The following is a 21,662-nucleotide window of genomic DNA, read 5'->3' on the forward strand; positions in this document are numbered from 1 at the left end:
AGTCTATGTATGTCTTACTGTGGCAAGGCATTTTTCACTGTGCATCATAAAGGCTACAGCAAACTTGATAACTGTTATTACATGTCTGGCCTACATTGTGCAGCCAGTTTTGACATGCTTTCTTATGGTGGCATTGCATTTTTAATAGCAAAGCAGGCTGAACGCTCGCTGCTGCAATCTGTGTGTTATCTGCAGGTGCCATGTTCAAATCCTGGCAAAGCCACCTCTGCCTTTCATTCTTCTGAGGTTGATAAATGAGTACCAACTTCGGTTGGGTTATTAATTATATTTAAATATATACGTCGCTTTGGCGAAAGCAGCTTCTAAATAACAAATCATTATCATTAATTAAAGCATTAATGCTCCTGTGCAATGAAAGTGACTTGCATCTATTGGATTTTTGCATAATGTATTATTGCAGCAACTTGCAATGTAGGGGATCTACTTTTCATATAATGGCAATACCCAACATTTGGCTATAATTGGCATAGTATGGAAGTAACTAGCCATACAATGCTGAAGTGGGATATGTATGGCAGTCCTTCAGCCAATTTTTTGTGTGGTTATAGTTTATTGAAAACTGTATACTCACAACTTAGTACATTACAAATGACAATAAATTACTTCAGACAACATGCTAAAACAAACATAGACATCAATTAATTCAGCACAATTCAATATAATACCATATACTATATACCCATCAGGGCCCCCCTTTCTAACTCCCTAGATTACATTTTCCACGTATCCAGTAAACTACTCCCTTCCTTACTTCATTATGGTGGACTAATCAAGAAAAACATTTCCCCCAACATTTTGATAATCACTATTAAAATAATCACTAAAATATATCCATACAAGGGCTTAGCCCACATGACTTCACTCTTTAAATCCTCTAATCTCCTTACAAACTTTCTCAACCACATTTACATAGTGTTTGCGCTACAGCCAGAAGATTACTACTGAAGTACAAATTGAAGATTAACTAATGAGAGGACATACTGTTGAATACAATTGGTGAGCAATGAACACATGACTAATTTAAAACAGGATAATAAGTAATTAAATATCATAACACTGAGCTTATCATGATATGATATGGCATTTATAACGCGTCTATACACAAGTGTTTCAAGGCGCGATGAGGAAACAGAGGGAAGACGGACAACAATCCTGCTAGGCCAGGTGTCATTCTGATCGCGCAAGTGCATTGGAAGGGGGAAAAGTGCAGGGGTGTGGGGGAGGGTACAGTGCAGTACATGGGACAATAGAATAAATGACAATAAGTAAAAGTAAGGCCAGCAGGTGGCAAGTGCAAGGGTAAGTGCAGACATCAGGTGTCAAGTGCTGGTAGTGGGCCTGTAGGGATAAAGAAAACAGTCCCCAAGTGCCGGGGTTGCCAGAAAGTCAGTGCAGGTGTGCGACTGACGGGGGAGGGGACATGGGCCCGAGATCAGAGAGTGGCCAGGTAATCAGTGCAGTTTCAGTTTCAGCAAGGAAGTCTGCAGGGGAGAGGAGGAGAAAAAGCAGAAGCAAAGAGAAAGGATTTTAGGTGCTTCCAGAACCGGAGAGGATTCTCTTCAAGTTTCAGGGAGGCTGTTACAGATGGAGGCCCCAACTGAAGAAAGAGATCTACCACCAACTCGTTGCTTGGAGAAGCGACTGACCCTGAGGGAGCTGGAGACGGATGAGCGAAGAGTTCGAGAAGGAAGATATTAGGAAAAGAGAGTTGAAGGTATTGAGGCCCCAAGCCCCAGAAGGCCTTGTGGACAATGCAGAGGGTTTTGAAGTTAATCCTCGCAGCCACTGGGAGACAGTGCAGAGATTTCAGTTCTGGAGAGATACGATCCCTGGGCTTGAGGCCAAGGATAAGTCTCCCAGTCCTGTTCTGTATGAATTGCAGAGGACGGAGAGTAGAAGCAGGCAGATTTAGAAAGAGGCTGTTGCAATACTCCAGCCTAGAGAGAACCAGGGCTCTGGAGACGTTGAGCTTCTGGGGGAAGGAGAGGAAAGGAAGAATATCTCTGAGGAGGTGCAGCTGGTAGTGTGACTTCTTAGAGACATCGGGGATGTGAGGAGAGGAGGAGAATGTGGAGTCGAAGATGGCCCCAAGGTTTTTAGCCTCACAGCGCGAAGCAGGAAGAGGGCCAAGAGAGGCCGGCCAGGGAGTGACAGGAAAGGAGGGTGTGGTTGCGCCGATGAGGAGAATCTTAGTTTTACTGGCATTAAGGCAGAGATCATTGGAGGCACACCACTCCTGGATGGTGGACAGTCAGAGATGAGAGAGGGAGAAGATGTGGCTGAGGGTAGCCTGAAAATGAGCGGAGTGTCATCAGCATAGCACTGGAAGTTTGGGCAGAGAGCGGCAATGCAGTGGGCAAGAAGTGCCAGGTATTGGTTGAACAGCCAGAGAGAGAGGTTAGACCCCTGAGGAACACCACAGGTAGAGATGGAGATTGAGGAGCGGAAGGACACAACTTGATCCTGGGAGGGTTGATCAGAGAGGAAACAAGTCGGCCACGCTAGGGCCTGACCGCTGAACCCCAGGTTATCACGGAGATGGTTGAGCAGGATGGCATGGTTGACCGTGTCAAAGGCAGAAGAGAGATCAAGTAAGATGAGGACACAGGGGGTGTTGGAATCGAGGCTGGAGAGCAGGTCTTCATGGATGTTCAGGAGAGCAGTTTCTGTGCTTCTGGCAGCTCTGAAGCCAGACTGATGATCATGGAGACAACTAACAGATTCAGTGTGAAGATTGAGCTGGGAGATGGCCAGCTTTTCCAAGAGTTTGCCCAGGAAAGGAGTGATGGAGATTGGGTGATAGTTAGCTGGGCAGGACGGGTTGGCAGAGGGTTTCTTAAGAAGAGTGTGCACACGGAAGTGCTTCAGGGGGGGAAGGGAAGACTCCAGTGGAGAAAGAGTGGTTGCAGAAGTCGGCCAGGGCAGGAGCTAGGGAGTCAATGTGGTCCTTGATGGTTTTGGAGGAACAGGGATGAACCTGTTTTGACAAGACTTTCATAGATCAGACTTCTCTAGAAACCTTGTCTGTGGAGAACAGGGGAAAGGGAGAGAAGGAGGGAGCAGAGGTGGCTGAGGAAGGGCCAGAGGAAGAGCAGGAATTACAGGGAGGGAGGGGAGATTAGAGGGGGCAGGATGTCCTGGGTTTTGGAGATGAAATGAGAAGCAAGTGCCGTGCAGAGGGCCTGGGAAGGGACAGGAGAGGTAGAGGCCGCTGCAGGATTGGCCAGTTCCTTGCAGATTTTAAAGAGTTCAGTCGAGTTGTTGGATGCCGCAAAGAGGCAGGCTTGGATGTGAGCTCTCTTCTTGGTGCAGACAGAGAGCCGGTATTGCCTTTGGAGCAGGTGGCAGGCCAGTTTGTCAGAGGATGTACATGAAGCACACCATTTCCTCTCAGCCACCCTGAACTTGAGTTTAAGGGTGACAAGGTCTGAGTCATACCAGGAGTTGCACTTGGCTTTGGGCCTCAGGTGGATCCTCATGATAGGGGAAAGAAGATTGAGAGTATCAGATATTGCAGAGTGGAGCATGAAGAGAGCTGTGTCAGGCTGTGAGTCAGCCAAAGGGGGAGGGAGGGGTCAGAAAGTAGCGGCGAAAGCCTCAACTGACACGGGTTCATGGGTCGGATGACCGAGAAGGTGGGTGGCTGTGATGGAGTTGGCTTGACCTGAGGTGTAGAGAGGGTGAGCTGGGAGGAAAGGAGAAAGTGATCACTTCAGGAGAGAGGAGTTATGAGAGGGATAGAAAGGGGAAGGTCTGAGGAGATCAGAACATCAGAGTATGCCATGCAGAGTGAGTTGGGCCACAGGGGAGAATAGAGAGTGAGAGAGAGTGGCAAAGGTCGCGAAAAAGTCCAGAGGAAGGACAGGATGCATCCAGGTGATATGATCTGATGATATATGATAGTTTTTTTATATAGCACCTATACACTGTGTTTCAAAGCGCTTCTAGGCAAGGGAGGGGACCAGGGAAAATACAATGACTTTCTTACAGGCTGTCAGGAGGAAGGATGTGAAATCAACTATCGTACTCGGCCTGACAGCATTTCAGATGGTGCAAAAGCTAAGTCATAGATAAGGAAGGGTGGCGGAGAGTGGCGAGGAATTGGAAACAGTCGACTACCGTACTAGGCCTGGCGACATTTCTGGTAGAGCAGGAGAAAAACAAAAGGTGAGGGAGCAGGGTGCAGAAAGGGGGGAGAAACAAAACAAGCAACTATTGTACTAGGCCTGACAACATTTCAGATGGTGCTGGAGGAGGGGGGAGAGGGAAAAAATAACAGGTCAGGGGAGGAGACAAACGAGGTTGCTATCTTACTAGGTTCAGGGACAATTCTGAAAGAGTAAGTGCATAGTAGAAAGTAAGGGGAGGAGATAGGAAAATGGAGAAGGGAGAGGAGGAGAGAACATGAGTAAGCAGTCAGAAAGAGGGGAGAGTGAATACAATTGCAGAAGTCAATAGTAACGTACAATGTTGCAAGCCACAATACAAGTGGAAGATGGGAACAGCATGATTCAGGGCCACTATGAGTACAAGATGCAAAGGAAGTCCAGCATGAGAGTTGAGAAAGGATGACGTACCGTGAATCAACCAAGTCCGTAAAAGCCAAATCCAGCATTGGCCACAAGACGGTAGGCGTGAAACCATAATGTATCGGGACAGAGTCCTCCAGAAGTAGGCTGGAGGGGGGAAGAGGGAGCAGGGTAGAAGAATCCAACAAAACAGGCACTATCTACCAGTGGATGTTGAAGTCTCCAAGAGGGATGAGTTCAGTGGTCGAGACCAGGAGGGAAGAGGGGTCCGCCCACTCAGAAGGAGGAGGAGATCTGACCAGGTGGCCGGTAGATAGTAGCCACAGTAAGGGCTATAAAATATAATTACAGTATTAGCTCAATTGTAAGATATGATTATTATTATATGATTATAAAAGATCTCCACAAATATATAGCTGCAATGGATATCTATTGAACAACACACTGAATTTATGAAGGTGGTCCATACGGTGAGTAGATCTTAATTACATGAATAGTATGATATGATATGATAGTTTATTTATATAGCGCCTATACACAATGTGTTTCAAAGTGCTTCAGGGAGGGAGGGAACAAGGGAAAATACAAAACATTCTTACAGGCCATGAACAAAAAGAATGTGAAATTAACTATCGTACTTGGCCTGACGACATTTCAGATAGTGCAAGAGCTAAGACAGAGATAGGAAGGAAAAGGGAACAGACAGGCGACTACTTTACAAGGCCCAACGACATTTCTGGTAGAGCTGGAGAATTACACGAGGTGAGGGGGAGGAGGGAGGAGGGAGAGGAACAAAACAAACTACTATCATACTAGTCCTGATGACTTTTCAGATAGTGCTGGAAGGGGAGGGGTGGGATAACAAGTAAGGGGGGAGACACATATTTACTAGGTGCAAGAACAATTCTGAAAGAGTAAGTGCACAGAAAAAAGTAGGAGAGGGGCGAGGAGAGGGAGAGGGAAGGGGAAGGGAGAGGAGACGAGAAGAGAATAGAATAAAAACAGTGAAAAGAGCAGAGTAGCGGAGGGGAGGGTGAAACAACTTTCAAACTGCGATGTTCAGCCAGTGGGTCTGCATCACTGTTCTCATCTGAGGCTGTCCCTGTTATGGGCATTGTGGAAGAGGTGCAAGCCCTTTAATCCCTTTAATGGCCCTCAAGGCACCAAACCATAATGTAGCTCCTCCCACATTTCCCGCTCTTTTGTGAGTTTGTCCAGTGAAGATTTTAAAAGCACATAGAGAAGGTTTTGTGTCATGGAGATATTGCAACAATTGCTCACCTAACATGGAAGCACTTACTAAATGAAAAGTGGAGTTATTCATTTGCATACATGAGCCCAATGAGGAATAGGGTGGTCCGCCTACCGCATGGAATAAACACCTATGCTGGTCAGTTTGATAAGTAGCTAATCCAGGACGAAATTTGCATGCAACACATTGATGATTGTGGCATCTACAATCCCAGAGGAATGGTGCTCAATAATTTGAGTATACTACTGACAGAATATCCTTGCATGAATCACTGGGTAGTGCAGATGCACAGCTTCACTACATCATCCTTATGCTATAAAAGATGGCACACCTTTCTTTTGGCCATGGAAGCGTAATGAGGGCAAATGCATGCGACACAGGATTGTTGGTGTCATTCAAGAGGAAATGGAATAACAGGATGTTATTTAATTACTGTAGGAGCAACATTCTCTTCCTTTACCCTCCCGATTTCTCCCTTCCTACCTAATGATGACATAATGGTGTGATAGATCTATTTTCAATATATTGTTTATGCATACTGGTTTTTTGACTTGTTAACCATGGATAATGGTATAGAATTTTTTTGTTTTACCAGTTATGAGCCATAAGAAAGCCTTGATAAAGACCAAAGGTTAAAATACGCGTCAGTGGGTGCATTTGTACGATACAGTTGAATAATGTTCATAGAATCTTACTGAAGGTGGCATGTGAGTGGATTGAGAGTAATCTAAAATATTGTTTTGGACAAAATGAAAAAAATATTATTGAAGGGCGCATTCTATGTATAGCTTCCCCATTTTACAATGTTCATTTTGTTGTACATCTTCACCAGGCTTTTCATCAATGTAATTTTGTCCAAGTCCAGCGGGTCACAGCACTCTTGCTCAATGCTTTGTCATAATTAATGCTCAAAGATCTACTCAAATCTACAAATAGCGAACCCAATGGTGGACCAATATTGCCACGGCCTATGTTGTACTATTGAGCCTAACCCTGTCATATCATGACCTCATCCATGGCATATGAAGGCAGCACCCTTTTTAAATTGTGGTTATCTAAAATATTCTTGTCTGATTCTGAATTTATTTGGTATTTTAAAATGTTTTGTTTTTAGGCCCTCAAGCCACTTCCGGTAATGTTACAAGGGTTAAACAGGAACTAATTTCATATGGGTCAAAGGTCAAGTGACATCACTTCCTGTGATGTAATCGGGTCTGTGATGTCACTACCATTACCCCTGGCATTTTGGTGAATCGACATCCCACACAGTGTTGACACAGTATTAGGACTCTGTTGCGGCCTGCACTGCACAGTTTAGGCACCCAAAGCAGAGAACACTGCTGTTTGTTTTAATACGTGGTGTGGTTCGGTAGATTACTTCCTGAGGAGGATGGCTGGCCTCAGGCCCTCCTCCTCCTGCTGCTGGGAATCCGAGCCTCTGCTGCCTCGCCCACCGGCTACTCTCCGCATTCTGCACTAGACTTGTCTCTCGAGGGGCAGGGAGCTACACCGCACCCCCAGTCAGCGGGCTGTCAGGATCTTGGCAGGACTGTGGCTGCACTGTGCACAGGACCTGACTGGAGGAGGGGTCCACCATTTCCAGAGAGCGGTGCTGCGAGTATCTGGGCGGGACTGTACACTCCTTGCAGTGCAGAAGACACGAATCATGAGAACAATTGTTTGTTCTTACCATACCTGCAACAAACCAGCGTTGTTTGTATGTGTTTTCTCAGTAAGTGAAAGTATGGTAAGTTAAGTGACTACTTGTGGAAACACAACCATGTCCATGAGGACTCCTTTTACAGCAGATGAGCTTTGGTGCTGTGTTTATGCATGCAGTGATCCCCAGTTTGTCATGGGTGGTTACATATATATATATATATATATATATGTGTGTTGGTGAAGGTTCTCCCACATAACTCGAGCACTTGGTCATGCTATGCACTGTTGGGGGGGTTGGTTGAGACCCCCGGCGCCTTCCGTAAGCCCCAGACCTCGAAGGACTCACTCCGACACGTCCTCTCGGTTCGGTCTTCCCGGTCGCTCTGACGCGGCCGGGAACGCCTCGTTTATTTATGCTGCACACAGCAGCATGCAACATCACGCCACCGCATGTGCGCCCTGTCTTCGGGCAGCGCCACACTCCTCCTTTTTCCGGGAGAACAATAACAATACTAATACTAGACACTGCAAACCAAACCAGAATGTATACATAACATCTCACAAAACCCCATGTTCAAAACACCCCTTTATTGACATCCACCCGGGTCCCCTTACTTAACAGTTCTCATCATTAGGACAATCAGCCAAGTGACCCAACACGTAATCACTGAGGTGAGCAGGTTTCCCTTGCCCAGCCCTCTGGGGGTACCTCCTGCTCACCCCCGGCACGGGTGATCTGTCCATGGGCATGCCCCGGGCCGGGGACTCAGGCAGACAGGGTGTTTCCCCTTCGTCCTCAGGGACCTCTCCTGGGTCTGGATCAGGAGGTGGATCAGTTCTTGGATCCCGCAGCTTCTTGAAGAAACGCACGTTGCGAGTTACCGCAAACCGGCCTTCCGATGCAGTCACCATGGATCCCCGGACTGCGACTACATCCAGCGGTTCCGGCTCATACGGTAGGGAGAGCTTTCCATGGGGTTGCCTATTTCGAATGAGGATCTCATCGCCTGGCTCCAGCCGCTGTTGTCGAAGCCCTCTCCGAACGTTCTCTTGTTGGATTCTCAGCCGCCGGTCCATCTCAACCTGTTGGTCATTGATCACCCCCGGTTCTTTCTCTCCTACCTCCGGCAGCAAGCCTCAAGGACACTGCTTGAAAAATGCCTCTGCCGGGGCCACTCCAGTGGATGCATGTGGCGTGGTGCGGTACACCCTCAGAAACTGGCACAGGGCTCTCTGGAGTGACTGCCTCCGCCCCTGAGCAATTCTAAAGGTCTTATTTAGAGTCCTCATGAGCTGTTCTGCTTCGCCATTGGCCCGGGGCCAGAGAGGCATGATCTTCCTGTGCACCACCCCACAGCTCTGAGAAGCGTTTGCTCTGGAAGGGCGCCCCATTGTCTGAGCACAGTGTGTGTGGGAAACCATGGGCCGCAAACACCTTTTCCACGGCCACCACAACGTGCTCAAATGCCACAGAGTCCACAAACTCCACCTCAGGGTACCTAGAGTACTCATCGACCAGAACTAGGAAGTTGGTGCCCATAGTGGTGGACCCAAAGTCTGCATGAACAATTTCCCAAGGGCGCGTCCCCCTAGACATTGTCTCTATGGCAGGTTCACGCTGCAGGGGAGATGCCGCCTGACGCCAAACACAGGCCGCCACAGACTCATCCACCTTGCGTTCCAGCTCGGGGAACCACACCTTCAGCCGTAGGCGTGCCTTGGTCTTGGCGGTGCCCTGATGACCACGGTGTGCCAGGGCGATCACCTCGTCCACCTTCGATTGGGGCACCACAATCCGATCTCCGCGGAGTAGAAGGCCGGATGTTGAGAACGACAACTCCTCCCGGACCTTCCATAGTTGCTCAAGTCCGGTCCTGGCCTTCTGAGTGTCCCCCGCCAGAGCCTCCAGCACCGACTTCCAAGAGCCCTGTTGCATAGAGTGTCTTAGGATTTTGAAGCACTCATCCTCCGCTGCCGCTGCCTCCAGCTCCTGGAGAGGCATGGCATTCGGCGTGGCTGCCTCCACCACCACCCGGACGTGCTCCTCTGCACAGGTGTCATGGTCTTCTCCTGCGGACGCCCCAGGGTGTCTGGAGAGAGAGTCTACAGCGTTGTTCGTCCCTGGCCGGTATACCAAGGTGACTCCATATTCCAAAAGGTGGCATGGATGACGACCCTGCTAAGATGGGAAGCAGCGGTTTGTGGTCTGTCACCACCGTCACTGGGCGTCCAAGGACGTAGAGCCGGAAGTGCCGGCATCCCCAAAGTACTGCCAGCGCCTCCCGTTCGATCTGCGAGTACCGCTGCTCCGCAACGGACAAGGCCTTGCTGGCATATGCCACCAGGCGGACACCCCCATCACTGTCAATCTGCGTTAGCACGGCGCCCAGGCCGAATGGGCTGGCGTCGACTATGATTTCTGACGGTAACGCAGGATCGAAAAACGACATTGTGTCTTCAGCTGCCAGGGCACCCTTTATGTAATCAAAAGCCGCCTGTTCTAGCGGGCCCCAGTTCCAGATAGCATCCTTCCTTGTCAGTGCCCTGAGCGGTTCCGATCTGGAGGCCAGATTTTTAATGAATCGTCCACAGTATGTAACCATGCCCAGGAAACTTTGCACCTCAGACACGGACTCCGGAGGCTGTGCCTTCTTTATGTCCTGCACCTTCCGGGGATCAGGAGACACCCGCCCCCCTCCTTGAATAGACCATAGCCAAAGAATTCTATCGATGGTCGCAGAAATTCACACTTCTCTTTGTGGAGGGTGAGTCCCAAGGATTGTAGTCTTCCGAACGTCTTCGCCAACCGCCTCAGATGGTCTACTTCCATTCTTGCAAACACCAGGATGTCGTTGCTTATGTTCAAAACGCCCTGTAGATCAGCCAGGGCGCCCCGAATAATGTTCTGGAACGCCTCCGCCGCCGAGGACACACCAAAACTCAGTCTCTTATAGTGGTATAGCCCTCGGTGTGTCGTGAAGGTGGTAATATACCTCAACTCGGGGTGGAGCACAACCTGGTGATAGCCCGCTCGGAGGTCCAGTTTCGAAAAGAAGCGAGCACCCTGTACCTCCGCAGTGATGTCATCGATTGTCGGGGTGAGGTGTCGCTCTCTCTTAATGGCTGTGTTCGGGAGCCTCATGTCGACACAGATTCTAACAGCATCAGGTTGTTTAGGTTTCCATGCCACCACTATCGGGGACACCCAGGGCGTCAGGCCCTCAACCTTTTCTATATAATGTCAAGATTGACCAAATTGTCCAGCTCCTTGCCGACATGTTCACTGAGGTAAAACGGTACCCTTTGATGTTTCAGGGCAATGGGCTGCACCGATTCATCAATGTGTAACCTCACTGGGTCACCGGCCATCTGCCCGATCCCCTTGAACAGTGCGGAATACTTTCCGAGCAAGTCATTAATGTCCTCTAAATAGACAGACAGAGTATGCGAAGCTGACGATGCCGAGGGCCTCTGCTGCAACACAACTTAACAACGTATTGGTGCTCACCGGTGTCACGTAGAATCGTGCTGTTATTTGGGAGCCCTCATGTTCTACTTTTGCCACGAACACACCGTCCAGAGGGATAGGGTCAACACCACCAAAGGCAAAGATGCGGGCCTTGGGAGCAGCCAGCTTGTGGGACTGGTCCATGGCATCATAGTGTGCACGGGCCATTACATTCACCGACGCCCCAGTGTCCACGAGGACCGGGACTTGAGATCGGTTTACCTCGACCACGCACCTTGGCTGTCTCCTATTCTTACTTTTCAGGATCCACACACTCGAGACAAAGAAGATGTTCTCTTCCTCCTCTTCTTCCGCTTCCTCCACCTGGGCATCCTCCTCAGTCTGATCCACCTGAGCGACGTTGGATGGTCGACCCTGGAGATTGAGACTGGACCGCCCCGGGCCCCTCGGTACCAACACCGGCATTGCTGCTTTGCATACCCTCGAGAAATGATCCGGTAGCCCACACCATCCACAGGTCTTTCCAGCTGCAGGGCATTCCGCTGGGTGGGGCAGGTCATACCCACATTTTTGGCAAATTTCTCCTGCCCTCCCGGCTCGATCCCGGGGACCACTGCCAGGTCTTCGGGTGCCCATGCCACCTCGCCACATCGCACATAGCTCTTCGGTCTTGATGGGGCGCGACCCGGCCTCCATTCTGGCTGCCCTCGCCTCCGACACCTCATGGCACCTCCCCAGTTCAAGGATGCGCTGAAGCGTGATTCCAGGCTCCCTTAACACCTGGCGCCTTAACTTGCCTGATGAACACGCCTGGATAAGCATTGTCCTGATCATGTCTTCAGCACCACCCCCCGCACAGGCCAGTGAGAGACGCCTTAGGCGCCCATAGAAAGTGTCCAGAGTCTCATCGTCTTTCTGTTTGGCAGAGAGCATGACAAAACGTTCATAATCCGCAATGGCGAGAGGCAGAAAGTAAGCCTGCAGAGTGGCCATCGCCTGATCATAGGATCCATCCCCTGGCGGAAGCGATTCAAAAGTCTCTTGGACAGAGGGACCTGCCGAGTACAGCATGGTTGCCAGCCGGGTGTCATCATCCACCACCTGGGCAGCCCGAAAGTACATGTCCAGGCGGTCCACCCAACTCCTCCATCTGGGCCCCAAACTAGAAGGTGGGCCCGATACATCAAACTCCGGGATGGGCTGCAGAGCTGCCTGTGCACGTACCTGAGCCATGGCGGGGGGAATCTGCTGAACAGGTGCTGCCACGGGCTGTGCTGGAAGTAGAGGACCCTGAAGACCTGCCTGACCACCTGGAGGCTGCTGTGCCGGCTGCACTGGAGGCAGCAAACCTTGAAGTGCTGCTGGCGCACGTGGAGGCTGCTGCACCGCCGCTCCGTCCTGGTCCTCAGTATCACTCATCAGTTTGAGCGCACAGGCACCCCCAGCGTAGAAGACAAGGGCCGCAACTCAAACACGAAGTCCAAATAACTCCAGCATGCACCATTGGAGAAACAGCTGCTGCAACACACCTCTGTGAGGATGAAGAGGATGAAGACGAGTGAGGCCACCAGTCTGATGATGATGAAGAAGATGAAGAGAAGTCTCAGCTTCCAACTGCTCCAAAAATTAGGACAAGAAAGAAATGTGGGCTAAGCAGGCCCAGCCATTGTAGCCCTCCTCCTTGCTTGCACTCGACGTAGGAGACCCAGGAAAATGAAAAATCACCAACTGGGCATAATCACATGCAGGTATCACTGCCTGCTGACAGGATTGCCAAACATTAGGCCTGGATGCACTTCTCTGCTCAAACTGGAGCTCGGAGAAGTTTCATGGCCTGATCCGCAAAATGGCCGCCAGCCGCATGGGTAACGAACGGCCTGCGGGTTGGAGCGAAGTCTCAAGACGACCTCGCTGCAACAAGAAAAAAATTGCCGGTCAAGTCACTGCCGGGCCCAGGCATCGTTTCCACCACTCGTCGCCACTGTTGGGGGTTGGTTGCGACTCCCGGCGCCTTCCGTAAGCCCCAGACCCGAAGGACTCACTCCGACACGTCCTCTCGGTTCGGGCTTCCCGGTCGCTTTGACGCGGCCGGGAACGCCCGTTTATTTATGTTGCGCGCGGCAGCGTGCAACGTCACACCGCAGCGTGCTCGCCCTGTCATCGGGCAGCGCCACATGCACTGTTAGGTAGCAAACCCGCGATTGGTTACTTTTGATCCATCCAACGTTTTAAGCACACTGAAATCACACGTTCGATTGTTGCAACATGATTTACCACGGGTGTGTTTAGAACTTAATTTCATTAAAAGAAAAATGATCCCCTCTAATTTCAGTGAACATGATAGAGCCCCAAAGTGATCCCGGACAATTAAAGTTATAATTCCAGCCTTCTGAGGGCTAAATCTTATTTAACTGCACAGCGACTCTTTGGACAATGTATCGAATTTACAACCGTGTTTTACAATTGCACGCTCCCTTTGAAAAACGACTTGTAAATCAGGCCTTATGAGGGTTAAATGAGTCTTCTTCACGGAAGTACACGTGGGTGGTGTTAACCAACAAAGGGACACTGTGCCTTTAAGGAAGACCCACGTGGGAGGGAGAATACGTGGGACGGAAGGGGAGGAGGAGAAAGGGAATTCAGAGCAAATCCGGTTTGTAAAGGAATAAAGTAGTTTGGCTGCAAAGTACAGTGTTCTGTTTCTTCCTTTAATTCTATGAGAGGTACCAACTGGCGACAAAGTTGTAGTCGACCCACAGCCTGCCTCACATAGCGGCGACTTGACATGACGCGTCCCGCCAGAGCCCTGATGTCCTTCTCGTTTGAACCAGTCGTAGCGCCTGTGGCAGTCCACCCCACGGCAGTTACTGTTGGAGCGCGGGTGATCCCACCCACTTTCTGTGTGTGCATCCTCCTTCACACCGGTTATCCCGCTGTACCGCTCCAGCCCCTTTCACATACAGCCTCTGGCGATCCCACCCATTCCCACGTCGGCAAAGCTGCCAAGGTTACCGCCCGCCTGCTCCCCTGGAAGCGGCCTCTCTGTTGAGACTGACAGGTATGGTGGGGCACCGGAAAAATAGCTGCAAAATAAAACAATTATATAAGTAAAGCAACAAGCGACAGTGAAGGGAACCAATAACATGCTACCAGCCAGAGAGACACTGCCATTGAACTCTAGCCCTGCACAACGACCACTGCAGGGACATACACTACTCAGGATCCAAAGGAATACTCTGTGGGCAAGGAAAACAGGACACGTAGTTATGGGGGGGGGGGATGACAAAGGTCAGTATCACCAGACCCTCGACAGAGTGCACCAGCGCTCAAGCTCCTTTAGAACTGTCCACATCCGCAATGGGTCCGACCACACAAGAAGCAGGGGCACACCAGGCTGCCATGGCGTCTACATCTAGAGTGACATACCTCCGAAAGCCGCTCCCTTTCACTTTGATCTCGCAGAATGACAAAGGCCCTCCGTGGCTGGAATGGGTGGAGGGCTTTCTGGAATTCGTTAAGGCGGCAGGCGAAGATAAGGCACCTGCACTACCTGACATTTTTATCAACCTGGCAGGAAAAGAGATTAAGGCCATCATAAAAACAATTCCCCCAGGGGAAAGAGACACATACAAGACTCTAATTGAGGCATTGAACAAAAAACTCAACCCAACAGGGATTACAAAAGATATGTCTTCAGCCAATGTACACAACAGATGCAGGAGACCATTGACAAATTCATAACACGTGTATGCCAGAAACTGGTACACTGCCAATTCTCACAATTCTTGGATGTTGAGGCCATAATTCTCCGAGTAATCGAAGGGTGTATCTACTCCGACTTCAGGAAACCACTGCACACAACTGCAAACAAACAAACGTCCAATAGATCTCATCATAGAGCTGGCACGAATATGAGAGTTGATGCACAGGCAGTCTTCATAGAAAACACACCTAGCAAGAAACCTGACAAGGGTGAGCTGCTAGCAGCATTAAAGACACAAAGACTGGGAGAGTGCACGTAGTTTGCAAATCGATAACCCAAAGGACAACCAAGCAGGACCCAAAGACTATGCTACAACTGCGGGCTAGGTTTCCCGCATACAGGAGTATGCCCAGCACTCGTGCAATAACGGTAGAGGAGGACATTTTCAGGCCGTCTGCCGAGAAAGCACGCCGTTCCCTACTCCAAGAACGAATGCCATGACCACTTGCAGACAAGGAAATGGAGCGTATCCTCCCCTGCAAGGCAGGGGCAGAGCGCATCCAGGATTTTCACCAGGCCCACAAAACTATGTGAGGGCAGTAGAAGACCTTCCAGATGAAGGATACAACCAGGGAGAGGACAAATCCTCCTAATACACACAGTACGGGGATTAGTACGACAACCCACCCTACCCACATCAGAGTCACGTCATGCATCCGGCAGACCAGTACCACAATTACCACTTCGAGTTTGACCAAGAATACCCGGATGAATACGTAAACCTGATACAGGACAGCCGGGAGGCAGAAGAAGCACCAAGAGTGTTCATCAACATGGGGGACAAAATTCACTGCTTCTTTATGGATACAGGAGCAACCGTAAACATCATGGGGGAACAAGAATATCTGCAAATGGCCACCAAAAACACCCTTTCCAGGTCAATGGCGAGAATATTAGAGTGAGGCGCTGCCCAACCACTACAGTCTGTCAGCCAATTTCAACGTACTTTGATGCACAACAGTCAACGGGGGCCACCATCCATGTAATTCGCAGCCCCACAATAGAGAGATGCTTACTTAGTTACAAGATGGCAAATCAATTGGGACTCATCGATATTCCCTATCAGGACAGCAACGTTGTCCAGTCCACTGCAAGCCCTCAGGAAATCAAAGGCTCCATCTGCACGATGAGCACAGCCCCACTCTCCAAATAATCCATCCAAATCCAGTTTCTAGAGCTATGCAGCGGACTGGGCAAAGTTAAAGGGGTAATCGTCAAACTACATATTGACAGCTCTGTCAGACCCATCCCTCAACACCCGCGGAGAGTAGGTTTCCATGTCAAAGAAGCAGTATCACAGGATCTAAAGTAACTACTTCAGAATGACATAATTGAACAAGACACTGGCTCCACACCATGGATATTATATGGAATTTGTAACGTGCCTATACACGTGTTTCAAGGTGTGATCTCTCCCTTAGTGGTAGTTACTAAAGGAGGCAAAATCAGGTTATGCATCGACATGAGGGTCGCAAACACTGCCATCCAGTGGGAGCATCATACAGGTCCTAGCATCGAGGACATGATTGTCCAGCTAAACAAAGCCACCACATTCTCAAAACTTGACCTTGACCAAGGGTACCACAAGCTGGAACTACACCCTGACTGTGGAGTTATCATGACTATCACAACACATGAAGTGCTATCCAGGTACAGGAGATAACGTTTTGGAATCTCCTTCGCTGCAGAAATATTTCAGGAGGCCATCCGCCAAGTGAATCTTCCTTTAAAGTTGGCACTAAACTACGGCGACGACATTCTAGTATATGGAACGTCTCATGAAGAGCACGACCAAGCATTAATGAACACGTGCTGCACTACAGCAGTCAGGTTTGACCCTCAACCTGGCCAAATGCAATATCAGCCGAAGGAAGCTGATTCTTTGGGCACATTTTCTTTGATGCAGGCATGACCCAGACCCTGAGGAAGTCGGCACCATTGCAAACCTGGCGGCCCCCGTGCAAGTGGCGAATGTACACTTGTTCCAAGGAATAGCTGGCTAATGTGCCAGATGCCTCACAAACAGAACGACTGCAACGACTTTTGCAGAAAAAGATGCAGTTTTTTTAATAGACTGAGGAGTGCCAGGAGGCGTTCAGCGGCATAAAAAATGCATGGTTGGCCTATTTTGACCCTGAGTGGCACACCGAAATCACTGTCGACACAAGCGCCGTTGGCTTAGGGGCCATTCCAGTGCAGGCAAAGGGCAAGGACACTCACCCCAAACATATTGTTGCGTATGCCATTAGTGTGCTGTCCCCTACAGAACGGGCATATTCCCAGGTCGAGAAGGAAAGCCCAGCTGCTGTCTGGGCATGTGAACATTTCCACAACTTTGTCTTTGGGTAAAACATTCATACTGGTCACAGACCACCAGGCAACCCACACACCAAAATGCCACTCACTGGTTTCATCAGGACATAGCAAAGTGTTCACTTTTAAGTGACGCGTGAAAACCTGCATACACATGACTTGTGGCTGTACATATAAATAACCCAACATAACATACAGTTCATCTGATGTGTTTTATCCGCCGTCTTGTGGGGGTAGTGTTGGGCCCCGTGAGTTGCACCCACACCTTTGAGTTCAATGCACTTCTGTTTCCCCGTCTGTTGCAATGGCATCCCTGCTGAGGGGACAATGTTCTTCAGCCACTCAGGGGCTGAAGATGAGGGAAACGGGATTTTGGTGCAAAGAACAGATGCAAGGACACACATTCTGCTAATCAATCAAGTGCCCGAAGCACACTTGCGTAACCTATTTGTATCAACACCAGTAGCACATTTACATCTGCATTTATTCTTTTAACCCCCAGAAGACTTCCTCAAAATAACACTGGCAGGCCCTATTTCAACAAAGTTTAAAGTTACTGCTTGATAAAGTTAGCTGAAAGTGGTCCCAGGATGCTAGGTTTTGAGTGGGGAGGGGAAGGTGGTATATGGGAATAGCCATTGGTCATGAGCAGTGAGTAGGTGAGTAAAAAACAATACAACATTCACAAGCTGTGTCCATCCTCACATCCCATCCACCCCTTAGCTGTACTCTAATGTAGTGGTTTTGGTTAATAGGTGGTGGTTAAGCGCCACCTACCAGCCAAAACTAAAAGTGAATGCCCAACCATTAACTGGATCCTGATGCTGATACTTATGGATGCTACTCATTGTGCACTGGGGGGCCCACCTTGGCCTCTGGCATTTCAAATGCACTTACCAACAGTTTCAGTATTCCATGTATGACCGCAATTCATGATCAATTTGTAGCCAAAGAAAATGGCAAAAACAGCCTAAGACTGTGGGTGTTGTGTTGGCCTCTGGGCCAGACTCTTCCCCTACATGGTCAACGGAGAATCACTGACTTTCCTTTAATCTCCCTTTAGGACGAGTTCAAGAAATATTCTCGGAAGAAGGTGAGGTGGATCCATTTGTCTGCACTCATGGGCTCATCGACTGGCCAGCGAGGCTATCCAATCACGTCTGACGAGTGCTCTATTGTTAATCGGGCCATTATGAAGCCAGAGTACAAGGTAGGCACTTTTGGATGCCCATTATGGACCCTGGAATGTTATAAGGACTCTGCTGGTTTAGTATTTGACACTAGCTTTAGATTTCTAGCCAAATATAATTGCCATCATCAAACCTATTAATGCTGAATGGTGCCAATCTTCTAGTTAGAAAATGGCAAAATCTATAAAATGAATCCTGCTACAACCGCCTTTTAGCTCACTGACCCTTCACATAAAAGAAATACCCATTTGCATATCATTCTGGTCCCACCCACAAGGCCAGTCCAGCACCAGAATTCTCCTCTAAAGTAGACCATCAGCAACCCTGGACACGTGTTTTGGCCTTGTTGGCCGGACTCCTTCTGCAGAGCACACTATTTCTACCCCTCATGCCAAGCCAACCTCCACACTGCCACCAACCTTCTTGATCATTCGACCCATGAAGTGTGTCAGTTGAGGCTTTCGCCTCCTCTTTCTCTCCCCCTCCTGCACCTCTGGATGACTCACACCCTGACACAGCCCTTTCCATGCTCCACTTTACTATGTCTGACACTCTTGATGTACTTGCCCCTGTAATGGGGATCCGCATGAAGCCTAAAGCCAAGTGCAACTCCTGGTACCACTCAGACCTCGTCACCCTTAAACACAAGTGTATGGTGGCTAAGGGGAAATGGTTGGCATCTTGTACATCCTCAGACAAACTGACCTGCTGCCTGCTCCAAAGGCAATACCGACTCTCCGTGCTCACTAATAAGAGCTCCCGTCCAAGCCTGCATCTCTGCAGCATCTAACAACTCGGCTGAACTCTTTAAAATCATTAAGAAGCTGGCCAATCCTGCCGCAGTCTCTACCTCTCCTGTCCCCTCCTAGGCCCTCTGTACGGCCCTGGCTTCTCGTTTCATCTCTAAAACCAAGGCCATCCTGTCCACCTTGCTCGTCAACTCCTGCTTCTCCCTCTACTCTCTCCTCTTCCACCGGCCACCCTGCCGCCACCCCCCCCCCCTTCTCTGCCTTTCCTCTCTTCACCCCTGACGAGGTTTCTAGACAAGTCTGATCCATGAAAGTCTTGTCCAAACAGGTTCTTCCCTGTTCTTCCAAAACCATCAAGGACCACATGGACACCCTGACTCCAGCCTTGGCCAACTTCTGCAACCCCTCTTTCGCCACTGCCGCCAATGATCTCTGCTTGAATGCCAGCAAGATGGAGATCCTCCTCATCGGCACACCTGCACCTTTTCCTGCCACTCTCTGGCCGGCCTCCCCTGGCCCTCTTCTTTCCCCCACCTCTGAGGCTAAGAAACTCTGGGTCATCTTCGACTTCACACTCTCCTTCTCTCCTTGCATCTCTGATGTCTCTAAGAAGTCAAACTACCAACTGCACCTCCTCAGAGGTATTCTTTCTTTCCTCTCCTTCCCCCAGAAGCTCTGTCTCCAGAGCTCTGGTTCTCTATCTGCCTGCCTCTACTCTCCGTCCTCTACAACTCATCCAGAACAGGACTGCGAGACTTGTCCTTGGCCTCAAGCCCAGGGATCGTATCTCTCCAGCCCTGAAATCTCTCCATTGGCTCCCAGTGGCTGCAAGGATCAAGTTCAAGACCCTTTGCATTGTCCACAAGGCCTTCTGGGGCCTGGGACCAAAATATCTCCAGCTTTCTCTCCTGAAGTATCTTCCTACTGGAGCACTTCGCTCCTCCACCTCCAACTCCTTGAGGGTGAGTCCCTTCTCCAAGCAACAATCTGGGGGCAAATCACTCTCTTCGCCTGTGGCCTCCCTCTGGAACAGCCTACCTGCCTCTCTGAAACATGAGCATAACCATCTCCGGTTCTGGAAGTATCTCAAGACTTTCCTCTTTGCTTCTGCCTTCTCTCTTCCTCTTCTGCTGATCTCCTGTCGGATACTGCACTGGTCACCTGGCTACCCTCTGAACTTCCGGCCCAGTTCCCTGCCCGCCCAATTGCACACCTGCCATGCCTCCTGGAAACCCTTGCACTTGGGTCTGCAACCCTACAGTCCCTTTACCTGTACTTCTCAGACACGTGCCTGTACTTAACCCTTGCACTGCTATCTGCTGGCCACACTACTTGTTTTTGATCCTGCGCCCTGCCCTTGCCTTTCCTCCCCTATTCCCTGCACTTGTGCGATCTCAATGCCACTTGGCCTAGTAAGATCGTTGTCTTCGTCCTCCGTTTGTTTCCCTTCTCTTGCCTTGTCATGCCTTGAAACACTTGTTTATAGGCGCGTTATAAATGTCATATATCATATGCTCATTGAGGTAAAGCTGAGACTTTCTAAGGCAGAGTGAGCAAGGGGGTACATGTCTAGATTGCACTCTAGATTAGGCACAGCCGATCAGTCTTTACATGTGGTTATGTTTTTCTCTGCAGGTTCGATTTATTCGAGTACAAAAAATTCGATTTGTTTGGGACACCTCTGAGAACCAGTTTGTGAAGATTGGGTATGTTCAATTTCCTGTACACAATGAAAATAACGATCTTCCCGCTCCGGTTACTATTTCATGTTCAGGGCATAGCTATTGGTGTGACGTTTCAGAAGGGGGTCCTGTTGTGAAGGCTCAGAGGAGAACATTTTGTGTGAATGCTCACCGGACTGCTTTTATTTGTGAAAGATCAGGAGACGGGTATTGGTCTGATGCTCAGATGGAGGCCAAAAGGCTTGATTGCTCAAGAGGTTTGTATTTGTATATATTGGGGATGCAGGACAATGGTGCAACTATCAGAAGCACTGTGCATAAGCTAAACAGCAGTGCTGTACTTGGTCAATTCTCACCTCTGTGCACTTTAACAAGGATAACATGATAAGTGACACGTGAATCCAATAGTGGTGGCATGGGAGGGTGGGAACTTGTAATTGGGATAGTAATGTGTGACATTATGGACAGTCGGGGAGTGCTGAGCATAAAGGGAGGATATGATAACACTGTATATTTCGCTCACTTTGGGGAGAAAAGGTGCTTTTTTTTTAAAACAAGTCTTAAGAGCCTACAACATAGTTGCGTTCTTGATCTCAGGGGTCGATAGTTCCTGAGGTAGGAACCAAGGAAGGTGACTGAGCAGAGTTGATAGGGACTGCAGGTTTTACAAGGAACAATGAGATTTAGGAGACATTTCCCTGAGTGTGAGGTGAGCAATCATAAGAGATATAGCTGACAAGATGGGTTAAATGATGGGGCAGTCCATGAATGGCTCGGAAAATGTGTAGATAGTTTGAAGGGGCAGTGCTGCCGAGGCAGGAGATGAGACAAAGAGGTTAAAGGGAGAGTGTCAAAATGTTCAGTGTTAAATTTAAAGAAGGTAAAGGAATATAGAGGAGAGTCCTGTATGGAGGCTGGCACAAAAGCCCAGTCTGCGGAAGAAAATGGTGGAAATCAAGGTGTTTGGGGACTGATAGGTAAGGCAGATATTAATGATTCTGATAGAGGCTGCTGTGCCATAGCCAATGAACT

At 49.3% G+C, this 21,662-nt stretch overlaps 1 protein-coding gene across 2 annotated transcripts in view; it reads left to right on the top strand.

The window, feature by feature from the left end:
• The window catches only part of LOC138491106 (probable cation-transporting ATPase 13A4), a 1,999,067-nt gene that overhangs the window by 515,355 nt on the left and 1,462,050 nt on the right, over nucleotides 1-21,662 (top strand). For both annotated transcript variants that reach the window (XM_069617426.1, XM_069617427.1), the window contains exons 3-4: nucleotides 18,073-18,219; nucleotides 20,584-20,654. In XM_069617426.1, the coding sequence (XP_069473527.1) occupies nucleotides 18,073-18,219; nucleotides 20,584-20,654 (218 nt within the window). The remainder of the gene's footprint in view (nucleotides 1-18,072; nucleotides 18,220-20,583; nucleotides 20,655-21,662) is intronic.

This window comes from Ambystoma mexicanum, chromosome 10, assembly GCF_040938575.1.
Source record: "Ambystoma mexicanum isolate Mex_15411 chromosome 10, UKY_AmexF1_1, whole genome shotgun sequence".
NCBI lineage: Eukaryota > Metazoa > Chordata > Amphibia > Caudata > Ambystomatidae > Ambystoma > Ambystoma mexicanum.